This window comes from Orbicella faveolata, unplaced genomic scaffold, assembly GCF_042242905.1.
Source record: "Orbicella faveolata isolate gen_17 unplaced genomic scaffold, um_ofav_v1 contig_13, whole genome shotgun sequence".
NCBI classification, from domain to species: domain Eukaryota; kingdom Metazoa; phylum Cnidaria; class Anthozoa; order Scleractinia; family Merulinidae; genus Orbicella; species Orbicella faveolata.
In genome coordinates this window covers 5628744-5651139 of record NW_028301540.1, presented here as the reverse complement: position 1 = coordinate 5651139, position 22396 = coordinate 5628744, and the positions used below count along the sequence as shown (strand labels likewise).

General features: G+C 40.4%; 1 protein-coding gene across 2 annotated transcripts; it reads left to right on the top strand.

The window, feature by feature from the left end:
• Positions 1–985: 985 nt before the first annotated feature.
• Positions 986–21964, top strand: LOC110043620 (voltage-gated inwardly rectifying potassium channel KCNH6-like). Of its 2 annotated transcripts, XM_089284257.1 has the most exons (10): positions 986–1161; positions 1283–1516; positions 5425–5550; positions 14278–14867; positions 15853–16311; positions 16696–17101; positions 17637–17836; positions 18349–18601; positions 19162–19376; positions 20171–21964. In XM_089284257.1, exons 1-10 carry the CDS (start codon positions 1011–1013, stop codon positions 20762–20764), a joined length of 3228 nt encoding a protein of 1075 aa, XP_089140383.1. In that variant the 5' UTR covers positions 986–1010; the 3' UTR covers positions 20765–21964. The 2 variants fall into 2 exon arrangements, with proteins under 2 accessions (XP_089140383.1, XP_089140384.1); XM_089284258.1 differs by lacking the exons at positions 986–1161; positions 1283–1516; positions 5425–5550 and adding an exon at positions 9727–10553.
• Positions 21965–22396: the final 432 nt, after the last annotated feature.

The window sequence follows — 22396 nt, the reverse complement described above, 5'->3', positions numbered from 1 at the left end:
GTTATCTGACAGAACGCTTGGCTGTAGAAACAAATACCTCATCAGTAATAGTGCTTTAATATCTAACAAATCGCGTGGCTGGCACGGATCGCTTTGGAAAGAGGCTTCCAGACAAATTTACTGTAAATGAAATACACCAAGACGACTACATAAATTAGTATTTACTTACCAAACACTGTCTAGAATTTTAAAAAATGCGAATATAAATATTAAGTACGCTGCAGTTAAGACTGTCAGACTCTTTATCGTATTCAATATTTCGCTAATACGGTTGTAAGATCTTTTAGTCTTTTAATGTGGCTGTACATCGATAACGGTGAAGAGCGGCATACACATCAGTCACGGCATGTCACAAGCAAGGATTGGTCCGCCTGATTCGGGAAACCGCTTTTGACCATGTATTATGAGGATTACGCTGAAATCATTTGTAAATAGGCAGGAAAAGACAGGGCAAATTGTACTCTCGTCGCGTTGTTTACTTAGGAGAAAAAGCAAACTGTCTTTAGTGTCACGAAACTTTTAAAGCAAGCGTTAATGTTAATGACTTTCACTTCTGATTGTACACTGGGCTTCATGTATTTATTCGGTCAAAGTCATGGATATTTCATTATGATAATTAAATGAAAAGAATAAGTATGATAATTTCATAGCGTGTTAAAATTGGGCGCTAGAGTGATTGTTTTGAGACACACATTTTATGTAGACCGGCCTTTGGAAAAACAATATCAGAACACTTCAAATCATCAACTCAGAAGGCGCCTAACATATTACCATAATCCCATCACAAATGCTGATATGAAATACTTTTGTCCTTCAAGTACCGTTACATTAAGTTTTTAATACTATATTCCGTATGAATGAACAAGCAATTAAAATATTTATTGCGAGTTTTACTGGGACCTCGCCGTAACAATGAAAAACTTTGAAATGGTCCTTTTGCCTATGTTTACATTCCAAGTACACAAATTTCGCGATAGCCAATCAGAAGGCGGCGATTTGGAACGAAATACATGTGCAAAACACATTTGCCTTCGAGCAGTAGTAGCGGACGATTTGGTAGGTATATTGTGGTTTTTCTGATCGCTATGCCCGTGAAAAGAGGCCTCGTGGCTCCTCAAAACATCTTTATTCAAACAATTATCAAGAAATTCGACGGATCACGTAAGTCTGTTAAATTATCATCTCATATCGATGGCTCAATTTTTTATTTTTAAAAAGCGTTCTGCTTCTACGACGCTGTACAATAGCAAGCTGCTATTTTTAATTCATAATGCTTTTATAGCGGACCGAAACTTTGTCCTGGGAAACGCTCAAGTGGCCGATCTTCCCATCATTTACTGCAACGATGGATTTTGCGAGTTAACTGGATACAGCCGGGCGGAGTTGGTACAAAAACATTGCAGTTGCGACTTCCTTTGCGGCGAAAACACGAACGAATTCTCGGCCAGGGAAGTGAAGGAAGCGCTAAGGGGACAGGAGGAAAAGCACGTGGAAATCCTCTACTACAGAAAGGATGGTAAGATCAAAAGCATAACGATCATTCTTGCGTTTTTAAATACAAAACCCGTCTGTAACGAACTCTGGACAACGCACATGAAACATGTGTGTTAGTCTTATGACAAGCCGCGCGCGCGAGCCGAATATGTGATAATTTCCGTTCTCTCTTTTCTGTTCGTCTGTTAATTAGGGTAAGAAAGAACTGAGGCCAAGCACTCCCAACAAAACATTGGTTTGGATAGTGTTGAATACGATAAATATTTTATAAACTTGGAGATGATCGCCTTCGAAGTGAGAAACACCCGCGGTGAAATGACAAATTTCAATTTGTATGTGCGGCGAAGCCCACTCGGCGGGTATTTCGTTATAAGTAAGCTTGTACTGAATTAAGAGCCTACCTTACGCCGTAAGTATTTACCTTTTCAACGAAGCAGCTGCAGTCGCTCGTTTAGAGTTCGATTATTACATCTTTTGGGAAAATTTTAGTACGTTTAATAAAGAGATGGCATTTTAATTTATAAAGTATGCACTGACGAAAGCTTGTGGTGTCATTTTAATTTTCCAATAGGCAATACTGTTCTGGTTTCGTTACTTTCGTTTTAAAACAGCAACTGATAAATGTTGCTCATTTTATCCGCCAAAAATGTGCATATTTCAGGCGACAATGCGACGAGATGCTACGAACACGCGTTCCTGTCCATTTATGCTATTTTTTAATGCCTCAAGGCGTAGTACAGATAAAATTTGGCGAAACAGGCATAAAATTTAGGACGTGGTTAAGTATCTTTGAGTCCATGTTCTACTGATAATTCGGAGTAATTTTTTGCATGACAGAGCGCTGTAAAAATTGTAAGCTTTTACCCTGGCAACCCATACAGATTTTTCCATCGTAAGTGACACTTCAAATTGAGGGGGCTATCTCAATAACATTATGCCCTGAAATTTTAGATGCATCAATTGCAGTTTGCAGACAATTTTGAAATGAAAGGCGTGTTTCCGGTAGAACGTTCCTGCAGTTAACTTTTTATTTTTCTGTGAAAATCGTCACCATTATTATCGTCATCATTGCCATCATGGACATCGACATTAGGAATTTATTTATAATCATATAAAAGTTAATGGTTGATTACATGGAGTGTGTTTTAAAGGTAATAATGCCTGTTCTCTGAAGTTTGCAGAAATTATGCAATGAAGACAAATAATTGAAAATTCTGTAATTAAACCTTAAATAATTTAGAAAACATAATTATCCGTAAATAACTTGTTCGAAGGTGTGATAAAGACATAATCCATATCTTTGGAGGACCGCCCACCTTCAAACATGTGAAAATATTCAGAAGTTCTTGGGTGACATTCAAGAAAGTATTTGAAAAGATATTTTTGGGCATGGAGGACTTAAGGTCAATTCTTAGGAAATGGTATAACACTGCTGTATTCCAATATTGAAGTGGAGAAAAAAAAAAATACAATTCAATACAAAGGTTGGAAGTCCTTGGCTTAATAACTTAGTTTGGAAATATCTTCAGAGGTCCTCAGGTGATCTCACAAAAAAATGCCCACTAAGCCTGACAAAACTGTAATCAGAAATTTTGTGTGTTGTCATGTATGCTATTTTATTAAGGGGAATATTGCCCGTATTTAATTTTCTGAAACAACACAATCTTTGGTGAACTCTCCTATGATAATCCAAGTTAGACTGGAATGTTAAATATACTTCTCAAGCGAATCAACTGATGGTTTTCTTTTGCAGCTGTTGCTTGTTCTACTTCAGCTTGACAATGTGCTGACATAGTCATATTAAAATATAAAATAATTTCTGGTACTCAGATAGTGCAAATGTAAAAATCTTTTTAAAAATGGAATATTTCATTCAGCTCAACCAAACTTCATCAGCCACAAAGCTTTTGTGGCTGATGCATTGTCATGTGGCTGACGAAGTTTGGTTGAGCCAAATGAAATATTTATTTTTAAAAAGATTTTTATTGCGCTCTGTGGAGTACCAGAAATGATTTCATATTTTAATCATGATTCCTGAGAGCACTGGAACACAATATTTTTTATTAGACATAGTTATAGTTTCTTTGAAACATTACAATGAAATTAAAAACTGATAACCAGGCTGTTTATTTCGATAATGTTTTGCTAGTAATGACTACTGGTAACATCATTACTTAAAGTAAAAGAGAATAAAAATATTGTATACAAATATAAATATTAAAGTCTGAGAATTCCTAACAGAAATGAGTACTCAAATATTTTAAGTGCAATATTTTGTTGTGAAATTATTTAATAAATCTCTTATTGTATGTGTTTTTGTTTACAGTATTATGTTTATGGAGGAGGGAATAATAGGAGAAGATTAGTGGGGACAGCAAATAATGAAAATTTAATGAAGGTTTAAGGGTGTTAAAATTTTAGTTAATTCTAATTGCTATTGAATCTAAATTAAGTCAGGTCCTTGTTAATCCAGCTCCGTCTTGATTCGTGTTAAGCATGTTCACTGTAGGTTGACAAGAATGAATTTTAGAACAAAATAGACAAGTAAAGGAATCAATGGCCTCAGTTCATGCCTGTTCTTGCAGCTGAAATGAAGCAAGAGTTGAGCGACATCTTTAATTAGTTACATAAATCCCCTTTTAAAGTGCTTTGACATACTCAGATGTTAAATTTTAGTCTCATCACATCAGCATAATTTTCACCATCTTAAAAACTTTTTATGAGGAGATTGGAATGTTTCTTATTATTACAGAATAAAAAAGTGAATGAAAAATTTATATGTTTATTTTTTTCTCAAGCTCACTTGCATATCTCTCAAACACATTGATTTTAATAATTATGATTAATATTGATGTTCATGTATTTATTTATTGTGTGTACAAAACTCAAAAGCTGGTAATGATATCTACTAACATTTTATGCAGTGAATCTATGCCAAAGTACCACAGAATTTTTGTCAAAAGCTTTTTTTTTGGGGGGGGGGGGGGAGTGGGATTATTTAGGAAGGAAGTGAGGGGGACTTATTTTGCATTTCAAACTTTGTAATGAAAAAATTGCCATATCCTGAAGCCCACTATATGAGATAAGGCTTTTAAATGTGTTGGGGGATTATTTTCAGCTGCCAGCCTTGTGGAAACAAGGTTTCTGCTTCAGAAAGGTTTACAATGTAGTTCATGATACTGAGACAATCAGTGCTTTCCTTCATGACCAATGAATCCATAGAATATTAACATTGTTCACAAAATTACTGCACAGTCAGAACCCCATTAATCCGGTCACCAATGGGCCACAAAAATATGGCGGTATTAACAGGTGGTCGTATTAAAGGGTTTCTTTAAATAAGAAAATGACCGACTGAGCCGTTTTTTGAGGGGGCCAGAATAAAGTGGCCGTAATAACAAGGTGGCCATATTAACAGGGTGGTCATAAGGCGGGGTTCCACTGTAGTTGGCATTATGTGGTACTAAAAATTTAAAGGTTTCACTTTAGGCTAGGGGAACTTTTAAAGAGAGGGGATGCTGCTGGGCCCCTCAAACCCACTCCCTGCATAAGGCCAGAAGCTGTTCTCAGAAATAGGCCGTGCACTACAGTAGCCATTCCAGAGAAAAGGGGACCCTTGGGGAGATGAAGTAATCATTATTTGTCACTTCATTGTTTCAGGCATAAGTTAGGGGAGTACAGCTCTTGGCGTCCTCCCCTTCATCTCATCTGCACATTTGAGTCCTTCAGACCATTGGTGGCCCCGATACCATGGTTAATGGTGACCTATAAACTTTTTTTCTCCTACCTGTGTTAGAGATTTTTTACCCTGTAACCTCTCTCGACTTTGCATAATTTTTGAAGAATACTCATTCTCTCGTACAAACTTCCAAATTGAAATTGCTATGTTTTTGCCATTTCTGTATGCTACTATTGTGTTTTATTTTGCAGGAACTTCATTCTTGTGTTCCGTTCTGATCGCACCTGTGAGGAATGAAGAAGGGACGGCTGTGATGTACATTATCAATCATGAGGACGTCACATGGTCACCCGATAGGGATGAAGTCACTTTACCAAGTATGACACAAATCTGATTGTAACATTGATGGTGTTGGGGGTGGGGTAGGGTAGGGGTGGGGTACGGGTGGTGAGAGGGGATAATGATATATTATGAGGTCCAATCTCCAAAAGTGGTAAACATATGAATAAAGTAGGAGAAATGTCCCTGAATCCCCTTGAAAAGGAGGCCTCTGTCTGTAATCTTGTAGCAGTTTGGTATATTTAGTCTCAGGAAATCTGGTAAATGTATGGAAAATGTTTTTTAACCGTTTTATTGTTTTTTTTACTGGTTACCCCATTCTAAAGAGGTTCCATGGCCGGGAAGAAGTGTGGAACTTTGTCCTAGCTGCAGCAAGTTTTTTTCATGTTATTTATTGAAGTCAGCTGTGTCGCAGTTTTCCTGTTCACCCAGCTTATCCTAGATTGTCCAGTAGAGTTCTACAATACAATACAATACTTTATTTAGACACATCTGTACAAGCTCGTTCAAAATATGTACGTGTATTCCCACCATATTCCTTGTATTCAATTTTCTTTTGTAATTTGTCATCGTTGTCATGGAAGTAGACTGTAAGAATACTGTTTACTTGTCATTGTTGCTTGCAATTTCTCACAGAGCTGTTGTAGTACTTGTTGTACTCCTTAAATCAACTAAACGTCCTGCAAGCAACCAACAGGTTTCACAGTGTAACAAGAAGTTTCATATTTTCTCTAGACGGCTGGCAGCCTGTCTTTTCTGTCAGTGTCACTTACACGGGTGTTTAGCCATCGCGAACGCAAAAGGGCGGTATGGCCGAGTAAGGAATGAGGCGAGTCGAGAAAAAACCTCTTCTCGTGCGTGCCGCGCTCATGTCTCGTCCCATTCCCCTTTAGGCGAAAGCGTCTGGCCTCATATTTCGAGAGAAACACTGTGGTTACCAGAGGACACTCATCAATACCAGCTCGGCTGTGCTGATCAGATGGGTCTAAACTGCTAAACATAAGCTTGCGCTTAAGCTTATTTTTCTCTATTTCAACTTATGGAAAACGGCTAGAGCTGGCGTACATACAGGCGTACTCAATTTGTTAAGTGTTTGAATGTAAAGGAAAAGAGTTCCTTGCCAGGAGGTGGGACACAACAACAACAAAGCAAGCTCAAGCTTGAATTTTCTTCATCGGAATCAAAGTGACACTTGCCTTCTTGGGCAATTGCAAGGTCCTTGAATGACTTTGATCGGCTTTGATTCCGGTCGGTGCGGTATTTTTTTCTTTTACTTTCAGCGCTAGTGGGCGGATACCTCTGCTTTAGCACTCTCGCATATTTTTCCCGCCAAGGAGGTTCCGGCAAGGGGGACATTTGCCGCGACCCTGATGGGAAAAATCGAACCGTTTTTCTTGGTTCAGGAATTCGGATTTCGGAACACATTAGCGTGCGTTAAACTTAAGTATACCATTCGATTACCTACAAATTACGCCTACAATCATGGGCTTTTTACTTGTCAAACGTTGCCTTGGCAAAATTTCACAAGTGAAATCATAAATTAACACTGAAATTTCGCACCGAAATTACGGAGTAATTAACCGCCCATGAAATTTTCCGGTTTTCAACCTTGAACACAGCTTTGGCTGGACAACTAATCGGACAGATGCTATTCTTAATGTAGAGAGATGTGAATTGCGGGGATTTCAGCAAACTTCGTCGGAACTGGACAACGAATAATTTTATAACTATCAACCGATACACCTAGAAATGAAAAGAGATGCATTGTTGTAATATTACCATCACAAGAGTAGTATCCAATGCCATAAAAGTAATTTAAAGTTTGGAAACACCGATAATTTCAACCGGTTTTACGTGACGTGGACGGTGTATCACATATTCAAAATCGTTTTCTCTGTTTCTCCCCAACCAATATGGCGTTAAAAACATTCACAGCCGTCTCTATTGCCAGCAGGCACGAAAATTTGCATTTTGAAATTGTCATTTTAGTAAGACACATCGAGACTCGGCGCTTGATTTGGTCACGTACACCAGTGGAGACTCAAGGACTCCCAAGTCCCTCGTCTGTCTTCCAACAGATTAGACTCTATGAGTTCGGTACTCGCCTCGCGCCCACGTGGTGTACTATTCTTGCGCGTCTCGCGCTTCACCCTCGCATCACTTTGGAACTGCCCACCCATGCGTTTTGCTCAGAGAGTTTAATTAAACTAGTGGTAACCACAGGTTAGAAAGTGCGGGCCTTGATGCAGTTAAGGGAAGGTACTGGGGAGGAAGTTTTTTTTTATATTGGAGAATGAAGTGAAGTTGAAGGTTTTGGGAAGTTTGCTATAAGGTGGCATAAGTGTGCTATTTGAGATTTATTATATAAACGACGGTTGTTTATTAGGTGTTTGATGACGTATGGAAACAGTATCGTGATGTGTCCAAAAGTAGGGTATTTTTTTACGCGTATTTGATATCACCAATCTTATGTTGTCAAGTTTGCCTTGTTTCAATGTTAACGAGCCAATAAGCTGCGGTTGTTTATTAGGAGTTTGACCAGCGAGGAAAACAGTATCGCAACGCGTCGATAATTTTTTTACGCGTGTTTGATATCACCAATGATATGTTGTCAAGTTTGTCATGTTTCAATAGTAATGATCCAAAGGTTATTGATCTTAAGTGGAAACATACCCAGATCTTCCTCGGCAATCTTCGCTAATCTTCGGGAAAGTTCGGAAATACCGTACGACATTTGGGCGATATTTATAAATCTTCGGAAATCTTCGGAAAATGGTCGGAAACTTTCGGAAAACCGTGAAAAATCCTCGTAATTGGTAGGTTTATAAAATGAAGAAAATAATTAGTGATTGACAAACTGTAGCGATTGACACATTTTTCGCATTCCGATCGTTCTTGGTGGAAGAAGAAAATTTTCAACTTCCGCTTTCTGTTCGCTCTTTATTAACGTGGCGCGCACGCGTAAAACGCAATCCGCTGGTCACTGTCAAGATTAGGGTTGCGGGCCTCTCTTGGGCCCGCAACAATCCTCTCCTTAACGGCACCTCCATAATATGGACACCATATACAGTCAACCCTCGCCTTGCGGACACCCCACTACTACGGACAGAAGCTACATTCCCGGCCGAAACTACAGAGAAATTTGTGGAAACAACTCCCGCTAATACGGACTAGCTCCCGTTATTACTTCAGATGGTCCCAAACTAATGTTTTCACTGTTTTTCTCTTGTTATAACGAAAAACTTGGACGTATTGAATGACATACGGGAATTATTCGGCAGTCTTGGGATGTTCGATAGTCTGTACAATATTTTGACTCATATTATATGATTATGAACTGAAGTAAATGTGTAATACAAATTAGTCTTAAGGCCTGGCTAAACAAGGAAACGTTGTTGCGGAGGCAAATGTTTCCCAGTTTAGCCACACGGGAAAGATATGTTGCGGAAACACATTTCGCAGCTAGGAAACAAGAAAATGTTTTTGCCTCAGGTCAAAACCATTTTTGCTCCCCGGACAAACATTTTGCTTCCGAAACATATGTTTCCCAGTTTAGCCTGAAAGAAATGTTGATTAGGTTCCCAGTGCTGCTATTTAAAAATGTTTACCAGCAACGGCGAGCGTACAACAATGGCTAACGGCGAAGTCGAAGATATAATAGCCCCAAGCAGGTCATAGAAAAGGGAAGAGAAAGAACGAAAGGAATCGGAAGGACGAAGACAGGGACTTACTCGTTGCCTTGTATGACTGTTTGTGTGATGAAGCTCATGAAGGCATGAAGGCTGGATGAATAGGGACAAAAAAGGAGTGGCTTACCGTCAAATCGGTGCACAGATGCCAGAGTAATATGGTATCACAAGGGACAATTGCAAAAGCAGGTGGAAAATTCTGAGATCAGAAATTATGCAGGAACAAGCCCTGGAACGGAAAAAGAAGTCTCCACAGACTTCTTCGGAAGTATTTTATTATAATGCGCATGCGTGAACCTTTGTTTTCAGAAACATTGTCTCCTCGTTTAGCCACCGGGACAGCAAAACATTTTGTTTCCTTCCCGCTAATTTAGCCATCCCAGAAAAATAATAAGAAACAATGTTTCCGCAACAATATTTCCTAGTTTGCATAGCAGTACGTAGTCTCCTCCGCAGCCGTTATTAGGGTCGTCACGCAACGCTTCTGGGGGAGAAGCGTTGCGTGACGACCCTAATAACGGCTGCTAAGGAGACTAAGCAGTACGTGACCAAAAAACTGGATCATTTTCATTGCACCCACCCCGCTATTGTGGACGAAATGACGGTCCTCAAGGTGTTCGACTGTATTACCGACTGATCATTTGGTTCAAACAGAGTTTAGTTTTCTACCACTATAATTCGGACATCGAGAAACCGATGTGTTCGCTCAAAGAGAAAAAAAACTTAGTCGTATAAACTCGAAACGATATAACCTGAGAAAGGTCTGTGACATCCGGGCTGCGACAGCAGCTGCATTTTGCACCTATGGTTACCTTAGTCTTTGCAAAATATTTTCTCTCTCTTTCAGCGAAGTGATTCTGAGGTTTTATATTCGGTTGTTGAATTTTTTTCTCACTAATTTTTTTTCATGCATTCAGATTTGTATTTGTGTATTCTCGCTTTGCTCTCGTCTAACTTTCTATGCTAGTTTGTCAGAAACCTATAATGAATGATCGATTTTTCTAAGAATATAGTATTTGTCTTTATTTATTTAATAAAAATAGATACCAAACGTTTTCGGGTGGTTCTTGAAAACCATAGATTGGCAGTGTACGCAGAAGTATCTCCAGGTAAACTTGCGATGAAAAGCGATAGAAGTTGTGTCTCTGCCATCTCGTGTCTTGCTAAGCCTTACCCCACTCACTCCCCCTTGCTCTTCTATTTGATTCGCCCCAATTCCTCTCGTACTTCTGCGGCCGATAAATGGATAGGGCTTGGGATAGGTTAGAAACAATGTCAAAGAAAATTGAAACAAAGGAAAAGGGAACGCAAGAAAATTAAAATTAACCGGAAAGGAATGACGCGGAAGAGAGGTTACCTTTTATTTTGTTTTTGCTTGCTTTTGAAACTTATCCTGTTTTTAATTCTAGATTTTCCATAGTGTGTGTCTTGTGGCCTTTTATTATGTCTACTTTAAAGTTGACATTCTGAGGAAAACTCGCATTCGTCTTGAAATGCGTTTGTACAGGAAATGAAAAATGACAATTTTTGAGACGACTTTAGCACTTTATTCTTAAATTTCAGCTTAAATTTTTGACTGACCATCAAGTCCAATGCAAATTTTTATCTATCAGGAAACACTCGCGAGGTTGATTCCAATATGTTTATTTTAATCTCCACAGCCGTCTTTATGATTTGCATACATCTGCATATTGTGGAGAGTTTTCCGGTTTTTCTAAGCTCAATATCTTGCCGTCGTCAACAGGAGATTTACTTATTTCTTCCTGTGTCATTTGCGGCTAAAGAGGTAAGAATGCATCTAAACGTCAGTTTGACTCGTTGCTTTTCAAAATGAGAAGGCAATTTGGCAAAGCGGGGTCCAACCGCAAATGAGATTAAGAGTCAATGCGATGCTTCTTCAAGGCGAAGCCGCGACAAATAATATATCGTCAGTTTCACCGACAGTGCGGGATCTTTCAAAACAAATGAAATCAAAAAATCGATATCGACCCCTTTTTCTGTCTTGAGCATTGTGATAGCTTTCTTGAATGTTTCGTTGGTTCGCTGGTGGGTCTTCGCAATGATTTTTAATAACCAAAGCCCTAGGTGTTTTAAGGCACTTTTGATTGCAATCTAGAGAAGTGTTTTTACCTGATAGCCAGGTGAAAAGGGCTTTTAAAACTGCAGTTGTCGATAGATGGACGATTTTGCAATGGCCTCATTGAAAAAGAAACCTCTTGGAGATGTCAACACTTCGTGGAAACTAAAGTCGCCGCGATCTGTCGGAGGTTTTTTCGTGTTTTGTGAAAAATCGATGTTCATTTGTTGAGAGGAGAAGATAAAAGTTTCAAAATTCGTTTTGTTGTAAAACTGATCTCATTTGCTATGGGAGTTTTTTCTGTAGAAAGGTAAACGATGTTCTTTGCGCGGTTTGTTTCATATATTTTTTCATCAGCTTAAATTGAATGATTTTCGTTCTCGAGCTCGATTTGAAAACCCTTTCTTTCTTTTCAAGGGCTGAATTACAAGATTTCTACCATTTCTAGCACGAGTTTTGTACATTTTGATTAATGAAAGTCCCCAAAATAATATTAAAGTAAATTCAAATTTCCATGTTTGCTCAGCTGCGCATCTCCGGATTTCGCGGCAGCGTTCAGGTGGTGCATGAAGTTAAAGAAGCGATGTATCGTTTAGTACCGGGGTAATATACTAATGGTCGCCCGAGATCGAAAAGAAAAAAACATTGCTTGAATTCTAAAATGACATTGTTATCTAACATAAGATAGCAAAGACTTGCTTATACACTTTCCGACTTATAAATTCAAATGAGTGAAGTTTCCCCTCCCCCCCCCCCCCCCCTCTCCGAATGTTCAACAGGGATAACTTAAAGATTTTACATTGTCGACTCGACTTTTGAAACCTGTTCAACATATTATTTGTAAGCAGGCTTGTTTGGTTTCTGAAAACTTTGAGGGGTGTTCCTTCGTCACCTCCTGAGTCCCTCCCCCCGGTTCGTCTCAAAACCACTCTAGTCCATCCAGTATAATTATCTTGGCAAGGCCAGCTATAGTTTTATTGCTTTCACTCTCCAAGAATTGTGGAGATTTAATGTATAATCAATGGAAGCCTTGTAGTGCGAACAACATTTTAATAGCGGATAGAGGTTATTTGTGGGCTGCGAGATGGTTTCGGGCGATGTCATTTAAGTTGGGCGATATTTTGATTTTTCCGCTGTAGGCAGTCAATTTATTAACTGCGATGTATCACCAGTTTTGACAGTCCTCCAAGCTGTGAACTCCACTTCTTCAGCTTTCAAATTGCTGTGTTTTTCAATTCAAAATATGTAGCATCTGGTTATTTTCTCACAGGCATTGCTCGGTGTGTGCAAATCAGCGAAATTGAAGATTTAACCGCATGGTGTAAAGACATAGACTCAAAATAGACATCAGAACTTTAATGAAAAAAGAAAACATGGTGGTATTTGAATTAATCTTTCAGAGGCTTTCCCATAAACAACAGCACGGAGCAGGCCGACTTTTCAAGCTGATACCATTTTGAGGTCGGGAGAAAACTTTTGAGACTTGAATTTCGCTGATTTTTCGTTTCGGTTCATTGGAAAAGTTTCATTTCAATGGTATCTTTTCGCAGTTTGTCTTAGTTTCCAATTTTCGTGTCTTTGCATTTTCCGTGCACTCCGCGAGTAGCGGTAAGGTTAATAGATAGCAATCAATAGCTTAGGCTGGCTTTTAAAGCAGGTGGAATTCTTTTCTGACATCGATTAATCTCAGCGTTGATAACGAATTTAATCGTTCGTAGAACATTCAGATTTATGCGTTGCACTCGCTTTCACACAATCTCGCGAAAACCGATGTGTCAAGATCGCGACAGTTTCCGGCGACACTGTTTTTCGGCTCGATCGATTCTGTCAGCTGTCTGCGCTAAAAAGAATTGCCTTTTGAAACGACAGACCAATACCAAAACGAGAAAATCCGGTTATTGTTTGGTAAGGGAAATGAATTTACACCGGCAGTGTGCTTCGTTGGATTCTACTTTCGTTGGGGGAAAATCCCTCCGCTCGTATTAAACGCCTTCTGGACGGTTTTAAAAGCTCGAAATCCCCTGATTGAAAGGATTTGAGCGGAACTTTTATATCTAGGCGACCAGGGTAAGATTGTTAAATTTGTTTGCTTGTCTCTCCGTCCCATTATGTTTTTATTTATAAAGTATATTATCTCTTGTAAAGGAAACATTTTTGGATAAATTCTGGGGGATAAAACAGCAGTCGAAAAGTTTACAGTTTTCACGCAAATTATCTTTTGGTAGCAGTTTTGAAATATTTCTTGACCGTGGCAGTTTTTTTTTTTAAGAATTCGTCTTTCCTCTTTATTTACTAGCCTTATCCTTGCTAATGTCGCTCCGCACAAGGCCATTGTAATATTATTCGCAAACCAGGAAGGAACGCGCTGAAATGATAAAATGATTTGTTATGTTACGATACACTGCTTCGTAACTCCAAAAACTTTCTCGTGCAGATTTATCGTGCGTTTTTAGCCTCAGCGTAATGCGAATCAGTTTTCAAAGATTAATAGAAGGGCACGTTGCATTAATTCACGAATGTGTCTCGCTCTGCAGAATGTGTTCTATAAAACTTTCTTTGAATAAGGCATAAATTGGTAGTCGTCAAACATCGCAGTCATCACGCAAATACATTTTCCTTAGCAGACTTTCAAAGCGACCCTCTCAGTTGCCGTCTTGCAGTGGTCATTATTTCGAAGAACTTAGATTTCGGCTATTCACCAGGCTTTGGGTATGCGTTACAACGTTTTAAGTCAGCTACAGTCTCTGTTAAATAAGGTTATCATTTTACTCAGTGATAGCGATTAAAAGGCAAAGAAATCGTTGCGTCCAAGCATGTTCATTTTAGGGTATGTCATGTTTCGTGTGAGATTGTTCAATTTATAAAAAGCACAGCTAAAGGGGTGATTTCTGTTTTTGTTTTCCTTTCTATCGTGTATTTGGGAATGAAGGAAATAAGCGTAATTCCGGCTCTGGGTTCCGTGGAAGTTGTCAATGTCATGTTTTCTCTCTCATTTGTAGAATCCTGTTTCCAGTTTCCTTTGCAAGTGAACAGAATTCCCGCCGCCATCAGGCGAAAGAAAAAAGAATATAATGGTGCCGCCACAGACGAAGACGACAATCAAAGCGCAAAAAGCAGCCGCGACCCCGAAACATTTTTCACATACACTTCCAGCGGAACCGGCGAAGTAGAGTCTCCTTCATTTATTCCAGTCATGAGTGTTCATCCCCCTACTCCCACTGGGTCAGTTCCAAGTCCGAGAGAGCACCCCTCCCCAGCGTCTTCCCCAGAGCAGCAACCCTCGCGCAAGTCGCCTCTCCTAAAATCGTCGTCTTTGGATGACATGTCAAAGATTTCAAAGAACGCTAGAGGCGAGTCAGAATCGCTTATTAAACCCGTGGCATCGCCAGCTTCCAATCCAGGAAACATGCTGTATATTCCCGAACTAAAAGGTCGGCTGTCCGCCGCGGTTTCGGAGTCGTCGCTGTGGAATTCTCGAAACAAACCTTGGCTAGATGGAACAAATATGGATTTCCGAGGTTCCACGCTTATCGCCTCTCAGGGTCTGCAACAGCTCGTACACCCACGAAAAACGGAAAAAGTCGCTCAGGTATCGCTTCGTATTTTATTTTTGGAGATGTGTATCGTTTAAATTTGATTTCACGATTGGCCAGGCCATGGCTGTCATGGCTTATGGAAATTCAAAGGATAAACTCGAATGTATTTGAATTTTTCCAAGACTTACATAACAACTCGTTCTCAAATCCAAACCTAACTAAACCTGGTGCACTACACATGGTTACGGTAGCATACTGAAGAGGGCCCATGTAGGAGTAAGGGCATTTATTACAAACAGGAAGCTCATCGAAAGATTGGGTGTTGAGTTTAAACGCCCACGTAGTAAAAGATTACACCGTATTTCTCGGTGAGAAAGAAGACAAAATGAACAGCGAATTAGTCAAGGAAATTTACTCCACAGGGTTTATACAGATCTGTGGTTGTTTGTTTTATTATATTTTTGTTTTCTTTTGTTTCCTTTCTTTCTGTTTTGGATATTTTCCGTAATGTTCCCATTAAGCGTCCTCCTTCCAGTCCTTGGTTCACATAGAAGCAAAAACCTGTCTCTTTGCTCAAGGACAATTCAGCAAGATTCAGAGACTCATTTCTCTCAGAATCGCACGTTAAAGTTATTTAGATGGACGGACAAGAAATGCGGGATACTCTAGAACCCATTGTTTCTCTCAACATACAGTTAGTTTATCCTCGTCAATATTACTTTTTTGTCCTATAGTCCCTAGTGTTCAAGGACTTTCCATCAAAAATCGAGGACTGCCGGTAAAATTTCAAGGCCTTTTCAGGGAGAAAATCAAAATTTTCATTTTCAAGGACTTTTCCAAGGTCTGCATATGCGATCCATAGAGTACAGCGGCCTTCAATTGAACGCCCCTGCTTCCACGTCATCGTAATGAAAGGAAGGCTCGATTACCAGCCGCTGTTCGGGAAACGAGCCCGCGCTCAGCCCAGAACGGCGGAAAATCAGATCGAGCCTAAATGATAGTTGAACCTAACCTTAGTGACCTGTGTCTTGTCTCTAGGTTATGTCCCTGGGTGCTGATGTGCTTCCAGAATACAAGCTCCAAGCCCCTAAAATCCACCCGTGGACAATACTTCACTACTCACCCTTCAAGGCATTCTGGGACTGGCTGGTGTTGTTCCTGGTTATTTACACGGCGATAGTGACGCCTTACGTGGCTTCCTTCATCTTGACGCGGGACAAACAACAGGAGGAACGCAACAAGGACCCGGAAACAAGGCGGAACACGGGGCCGGTGAATATATACTCCGACCCCCTGGTCATAGTGGATTACATCGTGGATGTGATGTTTATCGTAGACATATTTATCAACTTCCGGACGACTTTCGTGGACGCTAATGACGAGGTTGTCAGTCACCCTTGCCGTATCGCCGTGCATTACTGTAAGACGTGGTTTGTTATTGACTTGGTGGCGGCGATACCGTTTGAACTACTCATCATGATCGGCAATACTGATCAGGTACGCTAGAGCCAGGGTCTGGACGAGACTTTACTAATAGCTGAGATTTCGTGGAAATTGTAACTGTTAGCTGAGTTATGAAGTAATCTATAAATCATAGCTGAGACCCGAGATCTGTAAAATTTAGTGATAGATGAGCATTGGGCTGAAATGCTAAACTGATAACTGAGATTCTAGCCTCTCCCCGTTCCCCCCTTTCCCCTCCCCCCCCCCCCACCCTTCAGTCTCCTTCGCAGCCGTTATTAGGGTCGTCACGCAACGCTTTTCCCCACTGCTGCGTGACGACCCTAATAACGGCTGCGAACGAGACTACCCCACATCTAGACCTGTGTAAGTTGTACATTCAGTGTTGGTTTCTTTGCTAACAATTGTTATTTTCCGCAGACAACAACGCTGATCGGGCTCCTGAAGACAGCTCGCCTCTTGAGACTCGTCCGGGTTGCTCGCAAATTGGATCACTACTCGGAGTACGGCATCTCGGTCTTGTTACTTCTGATGTGTTCGTTCGCGTTACTTGCACACTGGCTCGCCTGCATTTGGTACTTTATTGGAAATATTGAACATGAACTGGAAGACCCGAGCACTACGATTGGCTGGCTGGACTCACTGGCGACGCAGATAAATCAACCTTATAACAAGAGCGACTACACCAGTGGTCCGGACTTGCAGTCCAAATATATAACAGCTTTGTATTTCACGTTGAGTAGTTTGACGAGTGTTGGGTTTGGAAACGTTTCGCCGAACACCAACACCGAGAAAATCTTCTCTATCTGTGTTATGTTAATTGGATGTAAGTCGTTTCTTATTTTTAGCTGGCTGCTGATTTGCTTGTGCTGACCCCCCCCTCCCCCCCCCCCCACTTCCATAATACGAACCTGCCACCCTTTCCGAAAGCTCCCTAACCCACAGCCCTCCCCAAGTAACAGCCATCGAAGAAGAAATCCATTAAATTTCTGCCCAGAAGGGCGATAAGATTACGTCCAAATTTCAAATTCGTATAGTGGGGTACTGTGTGTTGCAAACAATTTGCATACCAGATTCGCGAAATATGTCCAATTTACAAATTCTCCCTGTTCAAACTGAGTCTCTGTCGTTAGAACAGGCCATTCCCGAGTTACCTTGTACCTCCGTTTCAAAACGAGTCTTCGTACAAAAACCTTTCAAATGAAAATGAGTTTGATTTGCATGAAAATAAACCTGTAATCGGAACACATTTTTATGAATAGTTTCGCACGAAGATCCGTTTTGGCACAGAGGCACAAAGTAACTTGGAAATGGCCTATTGCAGGTAAACATAAAATACCAATCTACCCTTTTTCTTTCAGCGTTATTTTACGCTGCCATATTTGGTAATGTTGCCGCCATCATAGCGAGGCTGTATTCGACAACGTCTCGTTATCACGCGCAGATGCAGAAGGTGCGCGAGTTTATCCGGTTTTACCAGATACCCAGTCCTCTGCGGCAACGAGTCGAGGACTACGCCCATCACGTGTGGTCTTATACAAACGGTATTGACATGGAACAGGTCAGTAGATTTAAGAAGGAATCTACCACATGTTCGGGTAACAAGCGGTTAAAAACTTTGTACCGACGTTATTTACATTGTATTGCGAACTTGTGTGCAACTGCGTTTTAAATATCTTCTCAAGAGAAATCATTTCTAACAACACCAACTGTCGAAAACAAATTTTGAAGTTCATATGAAACACTTCAAAGCACTGGTGAAATGAAACTGATGATGAAATGTTACCTGTGTCTGCACAATTTCGCTGAACTTTGAAATTTATTTTCTCGAGTTCCTATGGGAAATTGTTTTTGGTGTATTTCAGGCAACTATTTATATCTTTAGCTTTTAGAAAATGCAAAAAGGACGGTATGTACTTTAAGTTATTCTGGCACAAGTTTTTGGGAAGAAATGTTTTACACAAGTTTTACACAAATTGTTCGATTTCCTATCGGATTTCATCTTAAATATGATATTTATTAACTAAGAGTTACGATATCTGGCCTATTAGCTTACAATTTTTGTCATCGCAGGTTCTGAAACATTTCCCCGAGTGTCTTCAAGCAGATATTTGTCTCCATCTGAACGCCAGTCTGCTTCAGTCTTACCCAGCATTCACCTCGGCTCCCCTGGGTTGTTTACGTGCTTTCGCCCTGCGCATTAAAACCACTCACCTCCCCCCTGGGGATTACATCATCTACCAGGGTGATGAGGTGAATCATTTGTACTTTGTAATACGAGGCACAGTGGAAGTGCTGAGCAGTGACGTCATCATGGCAATTTTAGGTCAGTGTTGTATCTTTTACGACAAAGAGTTTGCTTGGCAATTCGTTATGTTTGGAGATAGAGCATTGTAATTCAAATATTCTAAAACGCTAAATCAGGGTGGGTTTCTTTCACTATACTTCCCTCATCATATCTTTAAAAGGTTATTTCCAAAAATTTTCACACCGACTAGAAAATCCTTTCCACCCCCCCCCCCCCACACACACACACACACACGCACACCTGGGCCCCCATATAACCTCCCCAGTTTTAAGCTAGACTACCTCAAACTCCTTACAAAGTTGTACATACCCAAGGCATGTACCCGGATTTTCAAGGTTAATAGGCAATAGTCTTGGCCGGAGCAAGGAAACGCAAACAAAAAGGAACCTACTCGAGAGAGAGGGGAGCTTAAGCACCCATGTGAAAGATACACGTTTGTTCGGGTTAATAAATTCGCTTTAATAATTCACTTTGGTCGTGTATGTCTCTTGTGTTGCCTTTTTTAATATATTTCTGATACCTGGTTGATGGGAGCGGTGTCCTTCACTCCCGCTCTGTTTCTGTTTTGTTTTCTCTAGGTAAAGGCGACTCGTTTGGTGAAAACTTCGCTATCGATCCCGACAGGCCTGTAGTCAACTCTAACGCCAGCATCCGGGCATTAACGTATTGTGAGCTGCGCCTTGTAACAAGAGAAGACGTGCTTCACATCTTAAAACAGTATCCGCTGTTCAAAGAGAACTTCATCAAGGATCTTGAAATCACCTACAACTTGCGTGGAGATGAAGCGGAAAAGGTCCGAGAGACTATTTACACTATTTCCATCTATTTTTAAAGTGTTTCGCCAGTACGACTGGTATGGTAAAGAGACCTCCATAACATGGCTGGGCGACGCAACGGCACATGCTTTAAAAAAAATCTTGCGGCGAAAAATTTATTCAGTTAAATTTCAGTTTGCGATTAATATTAAAAAGTTGTTCGTGAACAGCATTTTCCATTACATTCTTTAAAGGAAGTAATGGTCAGTTTCGTTTATCGCAGACTTTCACACCGTTCCGAGAGACCGCGATCTTTTCGGTCCTGCTCGAGTCTGACTGGCCACCTATCGAAAATGAGTACTCTGCGCGTTCTTAGGAAAGATTGTTTTTCTTGTTGCGAACCAAAAGAATTATGGTCCCTAGGAGGAGCGTGTTCGCGAAGAGTTTCCTTATTCTTATTTCTGGTCGAAAGATTTCGTGCGCATTCCAAGTTGTCACATCAAGTTAAGGTTTCTGCGTGGAATCCATACGATTTTGAGAGGGTATCGATGGGGTGATGGCTTTTACGGCTAACGTTTGATTGTAATTGATTGCCACGAGACAAAACACAAAAAAGTCTTGACGAGAGATTTTGAGACTGTCACGTTCGTGGCTAAAATTGTTTTACGATTAATATTTTTTACGGCTTACGGTTAAAACTGAACAATTTTTACGTCTAACGGCTAAATTTTTGGCCCGTTTTACAGCTAACGGTTAACCCTATTGAGACCCTCTTGAGAGGTAGTACGAGTTTCCTGACTAACTATGAATGATTTGCGATTTTTCTTTTAAGGACTTCCTCGATACCAAGAAGGTCAACAACCATGTCGTTTGTGTTGACTCAGAGAAAGATAAGTCACCAATGTCTCCAAGGAACTCAAGTACAATGTGCAAACGGCAAGCAGAATCAAATCTTAGAAATTCTTTGAATGGACCGATGGAATCGGGCACTAGCGGTATTCGACCAAGACCGACCAGTTTGGATCTGCCTTCAAATCATATTGAACGGAAAGAGAGAAGTGCTTCATCGAAATCTGGAAATTCTTCTCTAGAATCCTTTTTAATACCTTGCGTGGTCGAACATGAAAGACATTCGAATGATGGGAACGAAGTTAGAACTTCCAAAAGTGGAAGAAGTGTAGCGAGGGAGGAAGCTGGTTTGCGTGGCAGTCTCTCTGAAGTAGAAACACAGCTGTGCGACCAGCCCATATGCAGGGACTGTTGTAAATCGCTCAGTACAATGGAAAAAAGACTGGAGAAATTATCCTCCTGTTTAGAAAGACTTGAAAGTAAATTTTCAACTGATGTCGAAGCGATATTTGAGCTTCTTCGAGCTCACAGTGAAGCCATAAGAAATCGAAAGCAGGACTTTCATACACAGGTGTGAAAATAGAAAAGATGGCTGGACCACAAGAAGATTCTTATTATTATGCATCACTTAAGCGCAAGCGAGCTTGCCACCGGTCTTAGCCTCTTCCTGGCGCTCAGTTAGTTGTGTCGCAGCGCGAAGAAAAAAAACGACGGAGCGAAATAAAAGAGCGAAAAGCGAATGGCGTTCTCTCGTCTTCCCGCGCCGCGCTTCTCCCCTTTTGTCGTGCTTCGCCCTAAGTAACTGAATGCCTGGAAGAGGCCAGACGGATCCTCCGTCCTATATTGGTGGCAGTTGTAGTTGAAACTGGCTTACTGGTATTTGCTTTTTTGACAGCTTTTTGATAGCTTTTTGTTGGTTTTCCAACCTTTTCGACCAGTCAGTTTAGCTGTCCAATTGCACGTGCAATTTATCTGCGCGTGGGCACGTGATGGTCTCTCAGACTAACTTGGTTTTTAGTTGGTTAGGCAGTGGGGAAACCATTAGAGCGGTTGTCAATTGAGTGTCGTAAAACCAAAACCAAAGTAATCGCTCTAGTCAATCACAAAGGCCGTTAACATTACAGTGAGCCAATCAAAACTCAAAGTAATTACATGTAGCTGACGCAAAGCGCGGGAAAACGTGTGCGAACGAATTACGATTGGTTTTGGTTTTACTTCTGATTGGAAGAAAACTTGGCGCGAGTTTTTTAAGCCAGTCGTGTAGCTTAGTTAGTGAAAAACCAATTGGTTTTCGTCACTCAAATGAAAACCGCTCTATGAAGGTGAACAAGAAGTTAACAAAAAAAAAAAAACTTTTACTGAGTTAGTCTCGCACCGTCTTGCGCAGACGTTCTTTTGCGGTCGTCACGCAGTCTTCTATCTACGTGACGAGCCTTGCAAGAGACTACTTAGGGCAGCGTTGTTAAGATTCTTTTCACACATGAGGGCTTAAATTTAATATATGCCTTTTCAGATCTTATATAAATAGGAAGAGATTATTAACCGAGTTAGATTTTATAACGGGAGTGTGGAATCACGTACCTGCGCACTGGCACATTAAAATATAAATAATATATTGAGTATATATTCCAACATCTCCGTCGATAGATCGACAACACAGAGTTGAAGTTTTAGTTTAAAGTAAATTTCTTAAATAGTGCCTTTTCCAGGTACAACTTTTTGATACTGCTGTTAATTCAGTACGAATCGAGTAATAAAGGTTTTAAATTGCAAAACATTTTAATGACTGTGGCGTTTGCTACAGTGTAGCCACTACACTTAGTGGAATCTGGTTACAGTGTGAAAATATCGGATCACCTCAAGATTTCCAGGATAATACTCGATATCATAATTACTCGAATGACAATATCTCTCCCAGTGAACCAATCAGATTTTTGCAAACGAGACTCCTTATACTAACGTGTTTCGGACGAGTTTTGTTTCATTTCGATTTGAAGAGGAAGCGTCAAACCATTACAGAGCGTAATAACAACAAATGAAGCGCCCTCCACAAAACAATTCTTGCATGCGGCAGCTGCGCCCGGACGCAGCAATCAGCAGTAAAAGCCATCCTGTTCTGCTAGAGGGACACAAAATAAGCAGAGTCTGCGAATCTGTTTTAGAGCTTAGTGGAGCCAAACAGACCGGCGCTTAGCTCCTCTATCCATAA

Bases quoted from the DNA above. Each gene is read 5' to 3' on its own strand.
- LOC110043620 (XM_089284257.1), top strand. From the start codon at position 1,011: ATGTGCAAAACACATTTGCCTTCGAGCAGTAGTAGCGGACGATTTGGT. The intron at 17,102-17,636 runs GTAAGTCGTTTC...TTTTTCTTTCAG, and splicing joins CTGTGTTATGTTAATTGGAT to CGTTATTTTACGCTGCCATA. The intron at 19,377-20,170 runs GTCCGAGAGACT...TTTTCTTTTAAG, and splicing joins GTGGAGATGAAGCGGAAAAG to GACTTCCTCGATACCAAGAA.